Source organism: Microtus ochrogaster, chromosome 1 (assembly GCF_000317375.1).
Source record: "Microtus ochrogaster isolate Prairie Vole_2 chromosome 1, MicOch1.0, whole genome shotgun sequence".
Taxonomy (NCBI): Eukaryota; Metazoa; Chordata; class Mammalia; order Rodentia; family Cricetidae; genus Microtus; species Microtus ochrogaster.
Window position 1 is genome coordinate 124,644,257 of NC_022009.1, and position 15,260 is coordinate 124,659,516.

At 47.1% G+C, this 15,260-nt stretch overlaps 1 protein-coding gene across 1 annotated transcript in view; it reads left to right on the plus strand.

The window, feature by feature from the left end:
* Tmem154 (transmembrane protein 154) overlaps nucleotides 1-15,260 on the plus strand; it is a 61,633-nt gene that overhangs the window by 19,819 nt on the left and 26,554 nt on the right. Inside the window, exon 6 of the mRNA XM_026778954.1 lies at nucleotides 1,145-1,202. Within this exon, the coding sequence (XP_026634755.1) occupies nucleotides 1,145-1,202 (58 nt within the window). The remainder of the gene's footprint in view (nucleotides 1-1,144; nucleotides 1,203-15,260) is intronic.

The window sequence follows — 15,260 nt, forward strand, 5'->3', positions numbered from 1 at the left end:
GTGTGTGGTGTATATGGTGTGTGTGTGTGTGTGTATGTGTGTGTATGTGTGGTATGTGTGTGTGGTGTATATGGTGTGTGTGTGTATGTGTGTGTATGTGTGGTATGTGTGTGTGGTGTATATGGTGTGTGTGTGTGTGTGTGTGTGTGTGTGTGCGCGTGCAGAGGAAAGCTACCACTCCATTTATATTCCTTTGAGAATTTTTCACTGAACCTGGAACTTGTTGCTTTTTGGTTAGACGGTGCAGACAGCAAGATGTTGTGCACTTACGGGTATATATAGCCACACCGAGGTTTTCACATGGGTGCTGGGGATTTGAGCTCAAGAACTCAATGCTTGTGCACTAAGGAGACATTTTGCACACTGGATGACCTCTTTGGGTCACTCATTTCTATTTTTAAAATAGGTCTGCCTAGTTAGCTACTAGCTTATGTGTGTGTATGTCCACATCTGTGTACAAGCAGGAGCATTTGTGCACATGCATGATGCCCAGAAGAGGGTACTGTGTATTCAGTGAGAAACCCTGCCTCAAAAAATAAGGTGAAGAGCCATAAGTGAGGGCACCCAGTGCCAAACTGTGGCCTCCACGTGGGCCTACATGGGTATGCATACAATACACCATGCCACTGTGTGCATGTGTGTGCGTGCATGTGTGCGTGTACATGAATGTGTGTGTGTGTGTGTGTGTGTGTGTGTGTGTGTGTGTGTGTGTTAGAGAAGAAAGAAGCTCCCTGGGAGAACCTGGCCACTCCCCACCTTTCTGATGCTCCCGCCATAACTTGTTCTGCAGACACTTCAGAACCTGAGGCACAGCCGTCTTATTCCCGTATCTGGTTTCCAAGTGGCATATTCTGGTTTTCAGAACACAGTGGGCTTCAGGGGACCAACTAAGCAAGCCATGATGGATTGTGCCCTTTTCAACAGGGGCACAGAACACCGCGGCTTTGTGTCTGTGTGACTCGGGTGCTTATCATTTCAAGAGTCTCGGCATCATTAATCTTTGAACCTCTAGAACTCTCTAGGGGGGCTGTTTCTTCACGGGTAGCCACATAGAGGGTATAGTCCGTGCCCGGCGGTGTCAGTTTTGTGGACAGAAAAGGCAGTTCTGGTGACTAACAACGGACTTGTTTTTCTGCTGTCTTAGCCGACCATGAATGTTTACCTACTTTGAAGGAAGAAAAAGAGCCAAACCTCAGCCCAAGGTATGTCTACATCTGCTTTTTCTCAGGGGTCATGGAGGGTGGAAGCGGGCCACAATCACAGTACGATGTTTTGTTCACCTTCCCTATGCCCGGCAATTTAATTTGTCGGCTTACATGGAGGACTGTGTGGTCAGGAAGCGTGTTTTGGAAACTACAAAGTGTCCCAGTAGCTCTTTGTCCTTAGATATAAATTAGTATTGATGTGTCCTTGATGTCTCAAAGAGACTCTATTGAGCCGTTTTAGTCCTAAAATTTGCTGTTTATAGCAAATTGAACTGTGAGGTTATTTGCCTTGGATGGATAGGTGTTTGGTAAGGAAACGGGTGGCGAGGACAGGCCCAAAGGAGCTGGCTTTCAATAATCGTGATTAGGAGGAAGATTTCGAAAAGCGAGCCCACAAACAAAGGACCCTAACCCACCCAGTCTGGATTGCTATCAGAGAGAAATTCAATGAAAATTAAAAATGTACTCCATTCTGCCACTAGGTGGCTCTGCTTGATAGAAAATTTTAGTGCCTTGGGGCCAGGTGTAATTTATTAGCCCTGGATGGTATCATTTAAATGATAACATCTTTGTGAGGAGGGAAATTAGTGAGTTTGGGGGATTGCAATTAGAGAGTTGTTTGCTCAGTAGGTGGAGAAAGCTAGAAGGGATTAAGGAGGGGGCAAGCTTTTCAGAGCATGGCTATGGTTTGGGGGGTCACCAAGTTATCTGCTGGGTGTCAGGAAGATAGCCAGGCAGCAGAGCTGAGCGGTGATGCTGAGCGGTGATGGTGACGGACAGAGCGCTTGTGTCAGAGAGCGTGGTGAACGGCCGTGAATACACGAGTTATCAATGCACTTGTCTTAGATGCTTCCAGAATGCAGTCACCCGTCACCAGGCCATTCCCAAGGCCACAGTACTGCATGTGAAGATGTTATTAGGTTTTCCTTGGGGGTCTTTGTCTCTCTGCAGCTATTCCCCTAGAATCCCAGGGTGCTACCTAATAGTTCACCAGCCTGTGGCTCTCTCAGTCACGAACTAACACAGTCCTACCCAGGCCAACCTCAACCTGAAGTCCAGTGCGTTACCTCCTGGGGTGTTTACATGTTCCAATCCGTCTCTAGTTCGGAAAATACCCTCTCTCACTTACAATGAGATTCCAGATAGTGAGAGGAAGGCTGAAGAAAGGAAAATAACGCCGCTGTTGTAGGACAAGGGACATCCCAGAGGAATCTTTTCCACATGTTTTAACCTTCCCCTCCTAACGAGATGCTGCATAGGTCAGTACCAATCACCCTCAAACTATTAACACCGTCACTGCACCCTTGGGATTAAGAAATGTCAGCTGTTTTAGGCACCTGGATCTCACTCTTTGCGATTTCTGCCATCGCTGAAGAGACCTGCTCTTATAGGATTGTACGATAAAGAAATTGTATTAAAAAATCTTGGTTTTCTTTTTAAACCATAGAGAGGTTGGTCTTGAAATAAGCTGCCTGTAAGACAAAACAGCCCTTATCTGTTTGGGAGTTGTTCTATGTGAACCGATCATTTTGCAAGTGAGTATCTGAACTCCTCCGTGGGTCTGGAACCGTCTGCCTTTGACTCACAGGACACCTGCCAGGGCTTCACCCATTCCCTGTCCGGGGGGAGCCGGTCCTGGAGTTCTAGCAGGCCAATCTCAGCATTTGACCACATCTGTTCTGGTGACTTCCACAGGCAGATGATATTAAAAGCGGAATGATTTTACAGGGACTGTCACTCACACACAGCCCAGCTCACCTCCCCACAGGTGACACACTTGTTACAATCGATACATCATCATCAAGTAGCTGTTGGCATTGACCCCTGAGACACCCTCTCCCCAATAAGGTGACCTTAATGCTTCAGAAAGCAGGGGAGGGACAGCAGATAAGGGGTGGATTTAATGACCGCCACACTGTCCATCCTCCTGATGATAGAAGGCTTCTGGAATCCATTTGCAGGGTCTGTCAGACGTCCTTTGAGCTTCTGGGAAAGTCAGCTCTGTCAGAGCCCAGCCCAGCCCTTGACTTTCACTTCCCCGTTCTCGCTCCCCTCTCCTGCTCTCCTCTTCTCTCCTTTCCTCCTCCCTTCCTTTCTCTCGCCCCGTAGCCCCCCATCTCTGCCTCTGTCTTGAGTTGGGATCTTACTATGTAGCCCAGGCTGGCCTTGGACTCATGATCTTCCTTCCTCAGCTTTCTGAATATTGGGATGATGGAAGTATTGACACAGATTGACATTTTAAATATATACATTTGTTACTTTTAGGGTACATTATTGTCACAAGATAATAGATGTCATTATAATTTCATATATCCCTCCAGTTTACTTTGATCAAATCCCCCATTAACCATCTCTTAGCCCTTTACCTGAGAGTGGACATTTTTCTTGAACTATGGAATTCTATTCCTAGACCAGAAACGGAACCCTGAACCTTGTCCCGGTGGGGCCAGTGTTCTGCTACTGTGCACATGCCCAGTACCCAAATAGGATTTTAGCAAGGATCAGATCTATGCAAAATACTTCAAGACCTTTGCAGCGAGGTTGTCATGGCCAAAAAAACAAAATAATAATAGGAAAAGAAAGCAAAGAAGTTGGAGGATCTCTAGTCTTATTTCCCACCTTAGTGGCCTTTCCCCATAATCCCCTCTTATGTAGCTTGCACCAGGCAAAGAAGAAGTCCTTTCTGTGGTATTCAGAGTCTAGAAGGGGCACAGGGGCAGCCCAGAGTGAAAAGAATTTCATCGCCAACCTTGCTGGGTCCTGCCAGCACGCGGTGATAAGAACAGATCCATTTGGTGGGTCTTATAGTCCACTGTTCAGATCTCTAGAGAAGGCGTACTCTTCCATTGTCTGACCCCACCCGTACAACACCCATCTCCCAAATGCCACGAGATAGTGGTCCAATCCTGACAGAGTCCGCCTGGTCCTGGCTTATCCAGGCTCACAGCATGCTCCTTTCTCCTGAGTCACTAGGCAGACAGTTAGTGCTTCTGTCTGCTGGGACGGTGTGAGCAGACAGGGAGGTGCACATGTAACCAAGTGCCCATTGTCTGCTCCGCATCTCTGTCCATAGGTGGGGTTTATTCTGTGCCACAGTGCAGAGACAGTATAAAGTATTAGGAGATGTCTGTGGTCACATCCAGTGTTTCTTTGGTAGTTTCTTCCCTTTTCCTCCTATCTAGTCCCTTAAAAAACCAATAACAGTATCCTTCAAGTGCACAAATATGAAGAGTGAACTAGCCAGGTGTAGTTGCACACACACTCAAGAGGCAGAGGCAGGGAGATCGTTGAGGTCAAGTCTAGCCTGGTCTACAGAGCAAGTTTCAGGACAGCCAAGGCTACACAGAGAAGCCCCGTCTCAATATACACATTGAACTAGTTTTGCTCAAATTTAGGTCTAGTATCATGAGAGATACAAAATAATAGTTTGTGTTGTGCCCTCCAGACAGACAGGGCAATGTTAAAGACAGGAGTGTAAGTGTGTGTGTGTGTGTGTGTGTGTGTGTGTGTGTGTGTGTGTACACCAGATTACGCCTCCACGGCAGGCACAATCTCTGTGTCTTGGGCTGATTCCTAGCCTCCTCTCTGTAACTCCACCCAGGCCAGGCCTCTGTCGGGAAGAAGGGACTTTATATCGATGAGAAAGGAGCTCCATCTAATTGTTCCGTGACTTCATGCCAAACTGATTGCTGCACTCCCTGAAACTGAGTCAGAGCATCGAGGCCTCCGAAGGGCTTAGTGATGGCGTGTTGCCATCTTGAGAGAGGGCTGCATTAGCTGTGGCCATAGCTCAGGACCTGCTGCCAGATGGATGGTCAGGGGGACAGGGTGGCTGCCCAGTCTGGACCAACAGAGTCACGGCTACGAAGTGAGGTACTCGAGCTGAATCCACCCCAATTCTGCTGGCAGCACGCCAGTCAAGTACCTTCTTGAAGACTGTTTGACAGTCTGTCCTTCTGTTCCTGTGTGTGCTGTGGAAAGGTGTTCCGTGTTCTTCGCGTGTTTACGCAACACTCCTAGACAAATTGCTCGTTAATGTCGCTGTCAGAAATAAGTTTCTAAAACTGCACGCGTGCACATGACGGCAAGCCAGGACCGCTGAGCGCCGAGCCGCTATTGTGTTTGCTGCGGCTCGGTGGCAGCTCGCCAAGGTATTTTTAACAGGGAACTCCAGGGTTTGCTAGAGTTAAAAACGCATGGCTTATTTGATCATTTCCCAGCGATGACGAACAACCAGAGGCAGCAGAGAGCATATCGAACTAAATAAAAGACTGAGCCTGTGGGGGGGGGGGTGCCCTGGGCCAATGTGCTGGGGCTGTGAGGGGCTGGAGGGGCTGTGGGGGGCTGTGGGAGTTATGAGGGTGTGGGGACTGTGGGGTGTGGAAGTGTAGGGGTGTGGAGGGCTGTGGGGGTGTGGGGCTGTGGGGAGTTGTGGGGGATTGTGGGGGTGTTGGAGTGTGGAGGTATGGGGACTGTGGAGGGCTGTGGGGGTGGGGGATTGTGGGGGTGTTGGAGTGTGGAGGTATGGGGACTGTGGGGGTTGTGGAGGTGTGGGGGTGTTGGGGTGTGGGAGGGTGAGGGACTGTGGGGAGGAAGTTTCTGACTAACTCACTGACCTGGTGAACATCACACCACATAGGATGCCAGGAGGGCAGCTGCTCTCTGGGAACAGCCTGATGTCTCATCAAAGCAGAAGCAGCTTGTGTCTATGCTGGGACTCTGTCAGCCCTCTATGATGTTCCAGAGGTCATGAGTACTTTGCTTTGGAGGAGTTAAGTAAACGCTACTGCTAAACAAAATGCTTCTCCTTAGAAATTCAAAGTGCGCCTCCACAGACATTTTAAAGCCTTTGAGACTTTGTGGCACTGTTCCAGATAGCTAGCGAGCCAGTGCTCCGTCTGCAGAATAAGCATTAGCAGTAGGCATGGATCTCAGTGTGTGGTGCTCAGGACTGAGGCCAGAGCCTCTCTCATGCTTTCCTCGGGGCCACACTCAGCCCTCATTTGTTCTTCACATTATTCCACACAATAGGAGCTGGATAATTATTAGGTGTGCTTTGCAGATGAGAGCAGACAAGGGAATTAGAGCTAAGGAAGGTTAACTTGCCCATGGTCACACAGCAAGGAAGTACCTGGGCCCTGATTCAAACTCCAGTCAGATTGAGTGTTCTTCCTATGCTTAGAATCCACTGGTTAGTGTATTCCCCATACTGTAGCTACCGTAAAAGTCACAAAAACATGGGAACTACCCAGCACTAATACCTACAGCAAGAGGAACAGAATAATCATTTCTAAGGTTCGAATATTTATGTACTGGAAGGGGAGAGGATATAGTGGGTGGGGGAGGGCGCAGTGGGCGGGGGAGGGTACAGGGGGCTGGGGAGGGTACGGCGGTTGGGGGAGGGCATGGTGGGAGGGCATGGTGTGTGTGGAAGGGCACGGTGGGTGGGGGGAGGGCGCGGTGGGTGGGGGAGGGTATGGTGGGTATGGCAGAGGGTACAAAAGGTAATGTACTTGCTTTTGAGCATGAGAACCTGAGCTTGGACCCAAGGACACACCGTACAAACCCTGGGTGTGATCCCACACTTGACTTTAACCCCAGCAGTGTGGAGACAGAAGCAGGAAACTTGTGATGGGTTGCTAGCCTACAGCCTAGCGCCACGCTCATGGAAAAACCCTGTCTTAGAGAGTGAGGCAGAGAGTGGTGGAGCCGGACAACCTCTTCCAGCTTACACGCCCTAAGCATCCATGAACATGAACACACACACATACACACATGTTCCCACATACACACAAATTTATTTATTGATTAATTTATTATTTGATGTTGAGGATTGAACTCAGAAAATCTCACATGCTAAGCACATGATTTACCACTGATCCAAACCGTCAGTCCTTTTACCAAGGGGCGTAAATCAAAGACAAATGAACGGACCCTAACCAGCCCAGGTCTGGCAAGCACGGCTCTGGCAGGCCTTGCCCGTCTCCTGATTCCCTCTGCCTTGCTTAAAACTGTTAGATGACATTCCTAAAGCTAGACCCCAGGGTCTGTTCTCATATTTGGCCACTTCCTTCTCCTAAGGCTGACTACTAAGGTCCAGAAATCAAAGTATTGAAGCCCACCAATCAAAAGCTCCCTTTAGATCGCTGAATTAAAATGTTCAATTAAAATCAAACACCTCATCCTAACACAAGCTTTTACCTTTATAAACTGCCATTTCCCCATGTGCCACATCTGTCTCCTCTATCCAGGACAGTTCTTTGTTCTCTCAGACAAATATCTCTGTCCCCTTTCCCTTGTTCCCTTCCCCCGCTCCTCCTCCTCTATCTCCTGTCTTTGTCTCTTATCCCTGCCCTCTGTCCCTCTGGGGCAAATAAGTCTCCTTTGTGCTGAGAACTTGGTCTTGGGGGTCCTGAGACAATACTTTTCTTTTCAACAATAATGTGAACTTATCGTTTCAAATTCAATCCGATCTTTTACAAGTAAGTCCCGGTGCACATTTTGTTTGGGAAAGTGACCATGCACAGATTAGGCAGGATGTGAGCTGGGGCCAGATGTCAGGAGACTCATGGGGACCACTCTAGAGACTAAACATGGTTCCCCTGGCACCAGGTGGGAGTCGTTAATGGAGAGCTGAATGTGACAGCTCACACCTGCAATCAGCACCCAGGCAGCTGAAGCAGGAGGGTCACTGTCAGTTCAAGGATAATCTACAGAGTTAAGGCCCTGTTTGAAAAAGAAGCAAAACAAAATAAATAGCCTGGCATGGTGGCATGGTGGTACATGCCTGCTGTCCTAACACCTGGGAGGCAGAGGCAGAAGAAGCACACAAGTTCAAGGTTAACCTGATCTACAGAGTGAGTTCTGGAGCAGCCTGGGCTCCTGGTGTGTGTGACTGTTCTCAGGACGGGTGGACAGCATCTACCTGCTCCAGACAGGGAACTGATGACTGACCAGATGATTGACCAGAGTGAGGATACCACAGAGGTCCAAACTGGTGGACCCGGGAGTTTTCCTAGGGTTATTTACAGAAGCAGAGTGACTCAGAGACAGCTGCATCACCAAAGCCCACCCCAGCAAAGGTGACAGCTCACAAAAGCTGGGAACCTGGAGGCACAGCCTGTAGGCAGCTCCACAGGTTGGAGCGCAGCTGGTCTGAGTGTCTTCCAGTGTCCTTTTTGCTTTTACATGCTTGAGGATGAAGGGGCCCACTGAATCTGGTCAGTTTGGGGAGCTTCCTGAAGCCTTTGTTAACTTGCAGTGTTGATAAACTTTCCTGCAGGATGGGATGTTTCACCTCCCTTTAGCGTGCTGTCCTTTCTCCCATTGAACATTGTGGGCTTTAACTGACTTTCCTCCAAGACGGAAGGTTTTCCTCTCAGAAGAAACTGCCACACAGCAGCCACAGATGAGACCCCTCCTCGAAGAAGACAAAACAAAAAATTAGAACAAAAATTAAAAGCTGGAGATGATTTGAATGATAGATAATGAATCAAATTATTCTTCCTACCTAAACCAGTAAAAAGATAATCAACTTAGTTTATATAGGAGCAAAGTTTATCAAGAAGTAAATTAGCAACATTGAAATTACCAATCAGTGTTTGAAAAAGTATATTCTTCTTCGTAATAAAAAAGTAAACAAAAAGCTAAGCAAAAGCACAGGTAAAGTAAATATAAAAGCTTTTTCACTTAGAAGAAGGACCATTTATCCAGGTGGTGGTGGCTCACATCTTTAATCCCAGCACTCAGGAGGCAGAGGTAGATGGATCTCTGTGAGTTTGAGGCCAGCCTGGTCTATAACAGTGAGTTCCAGGGTAATCAGGGCTGTTACACAGAGAACCCGGTAGGTCTTCAAAGAAAAAAAAAGAGAACATTTAACAATGGGTCTGAAAGCGCCAAAAATTCCCCCCCACACACACCCCAAATTCCTCTTGTAGAGACTTATGCAAAGGGAATTGGAAGTGTTCATAAAAGTTAAAATTAGAAATAGCCTAAAGAGTTAGTTATAATATATATTATAAGAAGTTATAAGTATTGGTTAGAGATGGGTATTATTGTTGTTCTATGGATCTTTTTCTAGTTGTCTTTCCTTCTTCCCTCCTTCATTTCTTTCTTTAGTACTGGGGATTGAATTTAAAGCTTCAGTGTATGCAAACACCCTATTATTGTACTGAATTCCTAAGCCTCATTTTAAAAAATATTTAATGGGTTAATAGGTCTCTGTGTAGCTACTAAAAAGGAAGGCGGAGATGGGAGAGATGGGGGAGGTTTTACTCTGTGGGTTGCAGTGCTGGGATTGAGCCTTAGGTGTGCTAGGAAGAGCCACACCCCTAAACCGTACCCCACCCTGTGTGACCAGGAGTGGAAAAGATAGATTACAGAACAATGTGCATATCAAGATCCTATTTTTGATCAAAGAAGAAAATATCTTTAGAATAGAAAAAATGTTCGGGAGCACAAACGGCGCGGTACTAGCTATAGTGAAGGTTCTGGTGTCTTTATTCTGTTCTGGGAGTCAGGCTTGCTGGAGATAGAACCCAGGACCTTGCATGTGGTAGCCAAGAATTCTACCACTGGCTGGCTACATCCCCAGGCCTATATTTTCCAATTAAAAAAACAAACATGGACTGGTTTTACAAATAATTTTGAAAACCATTTCTGCTAAAACCATTGGGCAAAGCTCAGTGTTACAGATGAGAGGGTCTTGCTAGATAACGTCATAAAAAGGAGAACGTAGAATGAGCACAGCCTAGGTCTGTGTCTTCTCTGCATCCACCTGGGATGCTGGAAGCTCTGGAGACCAAGCCTCGTGCTGCCCGCTGAACACCACCCTGCCCCTCTGCTCACTCATGCCCCCTCTGCATCTGCTGATACCCTGACCTCTTTGCTTTCTTTGCTTGACATCATGTGTGAAACTAAGGACGTGGTGCACTGAAGAACCACTTGGCAAGCCCAATAGCCAGTTGACACCTAAGTGTCCCTTCTACGAGGGCTGCAAGGGTGTGGGAACCTTAACAAGCCATGGTCTTTTGTCTCCCCCAGAACAGGATCCTGTAAAGGCAATTTTTACCTCTCGTGAGTTTGTACAGGTGGCATTATGCCTTCTTAGCATATATGAAATAGTGCATTCTGTAACATGCCGTACCTTGTATTAAAACGGACTTTTCTGAGAAAAAAAAAAAGGAGAACGTACCATCTGGGGACTTCTGTTCCACAGGGATGGCCTTCTTCCCTGAGCAATGCTGTCTTCTTACCACTCTGTTTCCAAGAAATGAAACCTTCACACACTCCCTTTGAGCTTTTCAGAATGACGTGATTAAAGGTTTGTTAGTACCTAACTCTTGGAGAATACTCCTCCTTTAGCGTGTAGGGGATGTTGGTGATCAAAGACAAGCAACAGACTTGAGAGTCCGTGTAGTAAGCATGCTTTCTGTCAGTGAGTTATACTCCACAGGAGAGGAATTCTGTTCATTGTCCACATTTAATAAGTTTTGTTCTAGAGGTCATTCTTTGCTTTATTCCCCTGCATCAGTGCATCGGATACAGTTCTGCCCCCCTTCTCCCTCTTCCATGCTTCCCTTGTTCCCACAATCACACACACACACACGGGAGGGGGAGTAAAGGAGGGAGGGGGAGAGAGAGGGAGAGGGAGGGGGAGAGAGTGGGGAGGGAGAGAGGTGGAAGTGAGGGAGAGAATTGTGTCTCGCTCCCCTGTCAAGGACACATCTATCTATCGACTGATCTATCATCTATTGTGGTTGTTTTGTTTGTTTTTCTGAGACAATTCCTGCTGTTTCCCAGGCTGTAATTGCTGACTGCAGGTGTAAACTCAAGCTAATACACAGTGCTTTGCTGAGCCTCTGTAGACCGAGTTGGAAGACTGCAGTACAATGCACATACCTGAGGGCCAAGGAGAGCGAGCTCAACTGCCCACTGTGGTCATTCATGCCCTTCCGTGGAAGTAGAGTTGACAAACCTAGAGGTGCACTGGAATGTAGCAGAGAGGACAGCAAACCCAGAGGAGAAGCAGGAAGCAAGAAGCAGGGCTCTGCCTGCTCTCCAGGATAAGCAAGTGGCTTCCTGCCATACTGGGGAAAAGCTGTGAAGTCAGATATTGGACAAAGATAGCCAAACTAGAAACCGGAAAACCAAAGAAGCATGAGTTAGCCAATAGCATGGTTATGTTCAATGACCCGGTCCATAGCTTACAACCATTCACACCCCAAGATACCTATGATGGATTTCTGCCTGGTGCAGAGATCATGCCCCGGCCCCTCTGTGGGCTTGAACAAGACGCACTGTTGAAAACAAGCCAGGACCACAAACTGAAGGGAAAACAGCACATGTGTGTTTTATTTGTTTGTCTGTTTGTTTTTGAAAAGATATTTGGCATCTATTCATGGGGAATGGGATTAGATTTAATTAAATGGGAGAGCCCCCAACTCCATCTGGTTCCCCCGTCACTGGGGAGGGGTTTGGGGAGAGCTAGGGTTTGTCTATTGGTGTACAAGAATTTCTTTTTTAAGAATCAAATATAAAATTCAAACTGCCCTTTATTTGGGAAGTTGTAAGGTAAACACTGCTGGCTTTCTGATCATTTAGACTCCTGAGTTGCCTCTGCAATCGAGGGAGCATCTTTCCCTGGCTTCTTGGAGATGTGCTATTGTTCTGTTCTGTGTTTCTCTTCCAGCGACAGTGAGTCCTAATCTGAGCGGTGTTGGTATTCTCCAAGAGCACACCCCCTGAGGGCACCTGCTGGGCCTGCCACGGGAAGATGAAGAGGAGACAAGTTCCATTCGTTCCAAATCAGTGTAGACACAAGACCCTTTTACTGTTTCTTCCACCACCCCCCTTCAGACGATGACATCCCAGGGACTAGTCCTAGGAAAGGCCTGGCTACCCGCCAGGGGGTGCAGAAGGAGTACTTCTGATCAGTGGGTGTCCCCTCCTCACTCATTGTGATCACCTTTAAGTCGCCATCACTGGTCTGCTTCACTTCTAAGGATTCCAATAAAGAAGCTGGTCTTCTTTTGGGTCACCGCACTACCTCCCGGCTTTGGATGACATGGTCTCGTTATTCATGTCCTCTGACAGGTCGACTCTGTTCTTCTGGGACTTTCCTCATGTCATGCCACGTCACAGAGAAGACACCGAACAAAGCAAGTGTTTCGTATCCACACTATCTCAGGGGGCTGTTGAGCTTGTTTCTCACCTGCTAAGGAAATACAGCAAGGAAGGGCAGAGCCCTCACGGAAGACCCTTGAGTGGCTCGTAGACTTGCACCTAGCCACACTCAGCCACATCTCAGTCACCTTTGAAAACTGGGTAGAAGAAATGACCATCTTTAAAGAGAGAAGCAACATTTTCCCTCTCCACCAAGATCACCTTGCAACATCTCAAAGCTGTTGTTTTGATCTTGTCTCATCCCACAGGCCTGTCCTGTACGGGCACGCTGCATGGAATGCATGCAGGCTGAGATCATTGTGGAGATTCTCAAGGGTGAACAAGATAGATCTGTACCTGTGGCAGCTGCGGTTTGCTGTGCTCTGCAGTCTCTCCTGCATGCTATGGCTCTTCCTGTAGAGCTGGGAAGAGTCCCCAGCCCTCACACAACACTCCGGGAGGTGGCTATCAGGCCATGAGAGAAGACATTCTACATGAGATTCCTGGACATCCTTGTGCTAAAAACGCTGGCATGAAATGCAGAAGGGCTCACTAATATCTTCTCCTCCATCAAGCCAGTCCCATTTACTCCTTAGCTTTCTAGCTCTGACCTTTGAAAAGTCATCTAGCAAATTGAGTCCTTAGCTCTCCTGGGATGTTTGGTATTTTATTCCAGGAAAGAAACAAAGAATGAGAATTTTATTCTGCTAACCACGTATAAACCGAGGGGAGATGAAGCTAACTGAACTTTTTGCTGCTGAATTTGGAGTCTGTGTTTGAAAAGCTACCTTCATGCTCCACGGGGTGCCTTCTGCCTCCTTGAGGCCCCTTCATCGAGCTCTTGCCTTCTGAGCTATGCAGATAATTTTATAGGCAGAACTGCAGGCTAGGGTGGAAGACAACTCTGGTTGCATGGGATCCTGGCTCCTCCGCTGTCCTGGGACTTTGCTCTGACAAAGGACAATGTTCGACAGTGCATCCTCAACAGATTGGTCTGTCATGCCCTCAGCGTTCTGACATGGCTCTGTCTCTGCCCCTGGACATTCACAATCAATTTGTAACCTGCCCCGATTCTCAGACATTCACCCAGCAAATGCTGCTGTCTGATCCATCATTGTTCATCCTTTCTTCTGCCCACGACTGTTCCCTGAAATTTGCTTGTCTTTCTCTGAAAAGTCTAGTTCCCTCTTTCTTGGGCTGTCTAAGATCCTCACTGATTACCCAGGCCTTTGACCTTGATCTAATCCTGTCCAATATCAAACTTCGGAAGTCCTCAGAAGTGCCCGAGGTCTTGGACTGTTACTCTGGATAAAGCAGTGTTTTGTGAGTTGATAATGAAATTCTCATCCAATCTGCTAAATAACCTCAAACTCCCAAAGAAACCAATTGACCTGCAAGATGTTGGGTTTACATCTGAGAACTGTGTTGGATTCTCTAGCTGCACAGTGCACAGGAACTTTCTATAGAGCTAGTTTGCTCTGGCAAGACTCATGATATTAGCATGGGTCAAGCGGTCAAGTTAACCCTAGGATCCTGAATCTTTATTTTTAAACAGTCAGAGCACAGCATATGTATATGACAATTCCAAGAATTCTTTTTTTAAAAAACTTATTTACCTATATATATGACTGCTCCATTTGCTTGTGTGCCCACACAACAGAAGAGGGAATCAGGTCTCATTGTGGATGAGTGTGGGCCACTACATGGTTGCTGGGAATTGAACTCAGGACCTCAGGAAGGATAGTCAGTGTCCTTACCCATTCCCTCCAGCCCTCCAAGAATTCTTTTAAAAAATTTATCTTTTACAGTATTAATAGAAATAAAAACCTCATCAGTTTGTTCGAGCTGGATAACCAATCAGAACAAATCAGATTTTAAAATAAAGATGGGCAGGGAATATATCCCACTTGGGAATTGTTTGCCCCCCACACACAGAGCCCTGGGTTCAGTTCTTAGCTGGCTGCAGGAAGGTCATTCCTACAAGTTCAAGGTCATTCTCTGCCACAGAGGGAGTTTGTGGTTAGTCTGGACTGTGTCAGACCTTACTCAAAAGAAACCCAAAAACCAAAAACAAAGAACCATTTTAAAGACACATGTTTTGGTGCGCTTCTTTTTAAAGCAAAGTAGGTTGATAACATTGCCTGGGAGAATTTCTTTGGAAACTCGTTTCAATAAATATGTAAAAATTTCCATTTGTGACTCTTTTTTTTTTAAAAAAAAATAAGCGTATTGAATTTGTTCTTTGACAGGTTCCCATATGAAGAAGTGCATTCTGATTACTGTGACCCTCACTCTCTCTAGTACTTTCCCACCCATCCCTCTCCCCAAGTCTCCTGCCCACACTTGCCGTTTTGTTTGTTTTGAGACACCTTGAGTTTAACCAGGATTATCTGTGGGACCCGGGGTTTGGAACAAGTGGGTTCTTAAGTGAGCATATAATTAAAAACAATGACTGTCCCCAAGGATTCCTGGGTAGTCAATAGTTCTTCAGTCTCTGATTGCCTGTTAATTGACTGTCTTGTGTAGGCAGTCATAGGCACCGTGAGGTCATGGCTGCCCTGCTGTGCCAAGTCAAAAAAGAGGATTTCACAACCCTCTTCCCCGTCTTCTGGCTCTAACAGTTTTTCTGCCCCCTCTCCCGCAAGAATTCTTTCCTCTACAGGCAAAGGGGGAGGTATCTGACCTGGAGCATCTGCAGAAACACACGTTACTCCTAGCCTTAACCAGAGAAGCTTCTCTCAGCAGTGGCTGGCACTGAATGCAGAAACCCACAGCTGTTCACGGTGCTGAGAATAAGTGGCAGCTGAGTGCTCCACCCTACACAGGCCATCTGCAGATCTCAGTGCCGTGACTCCTCTCCAGGACGGGCATTACTACCCACATGCATGGACA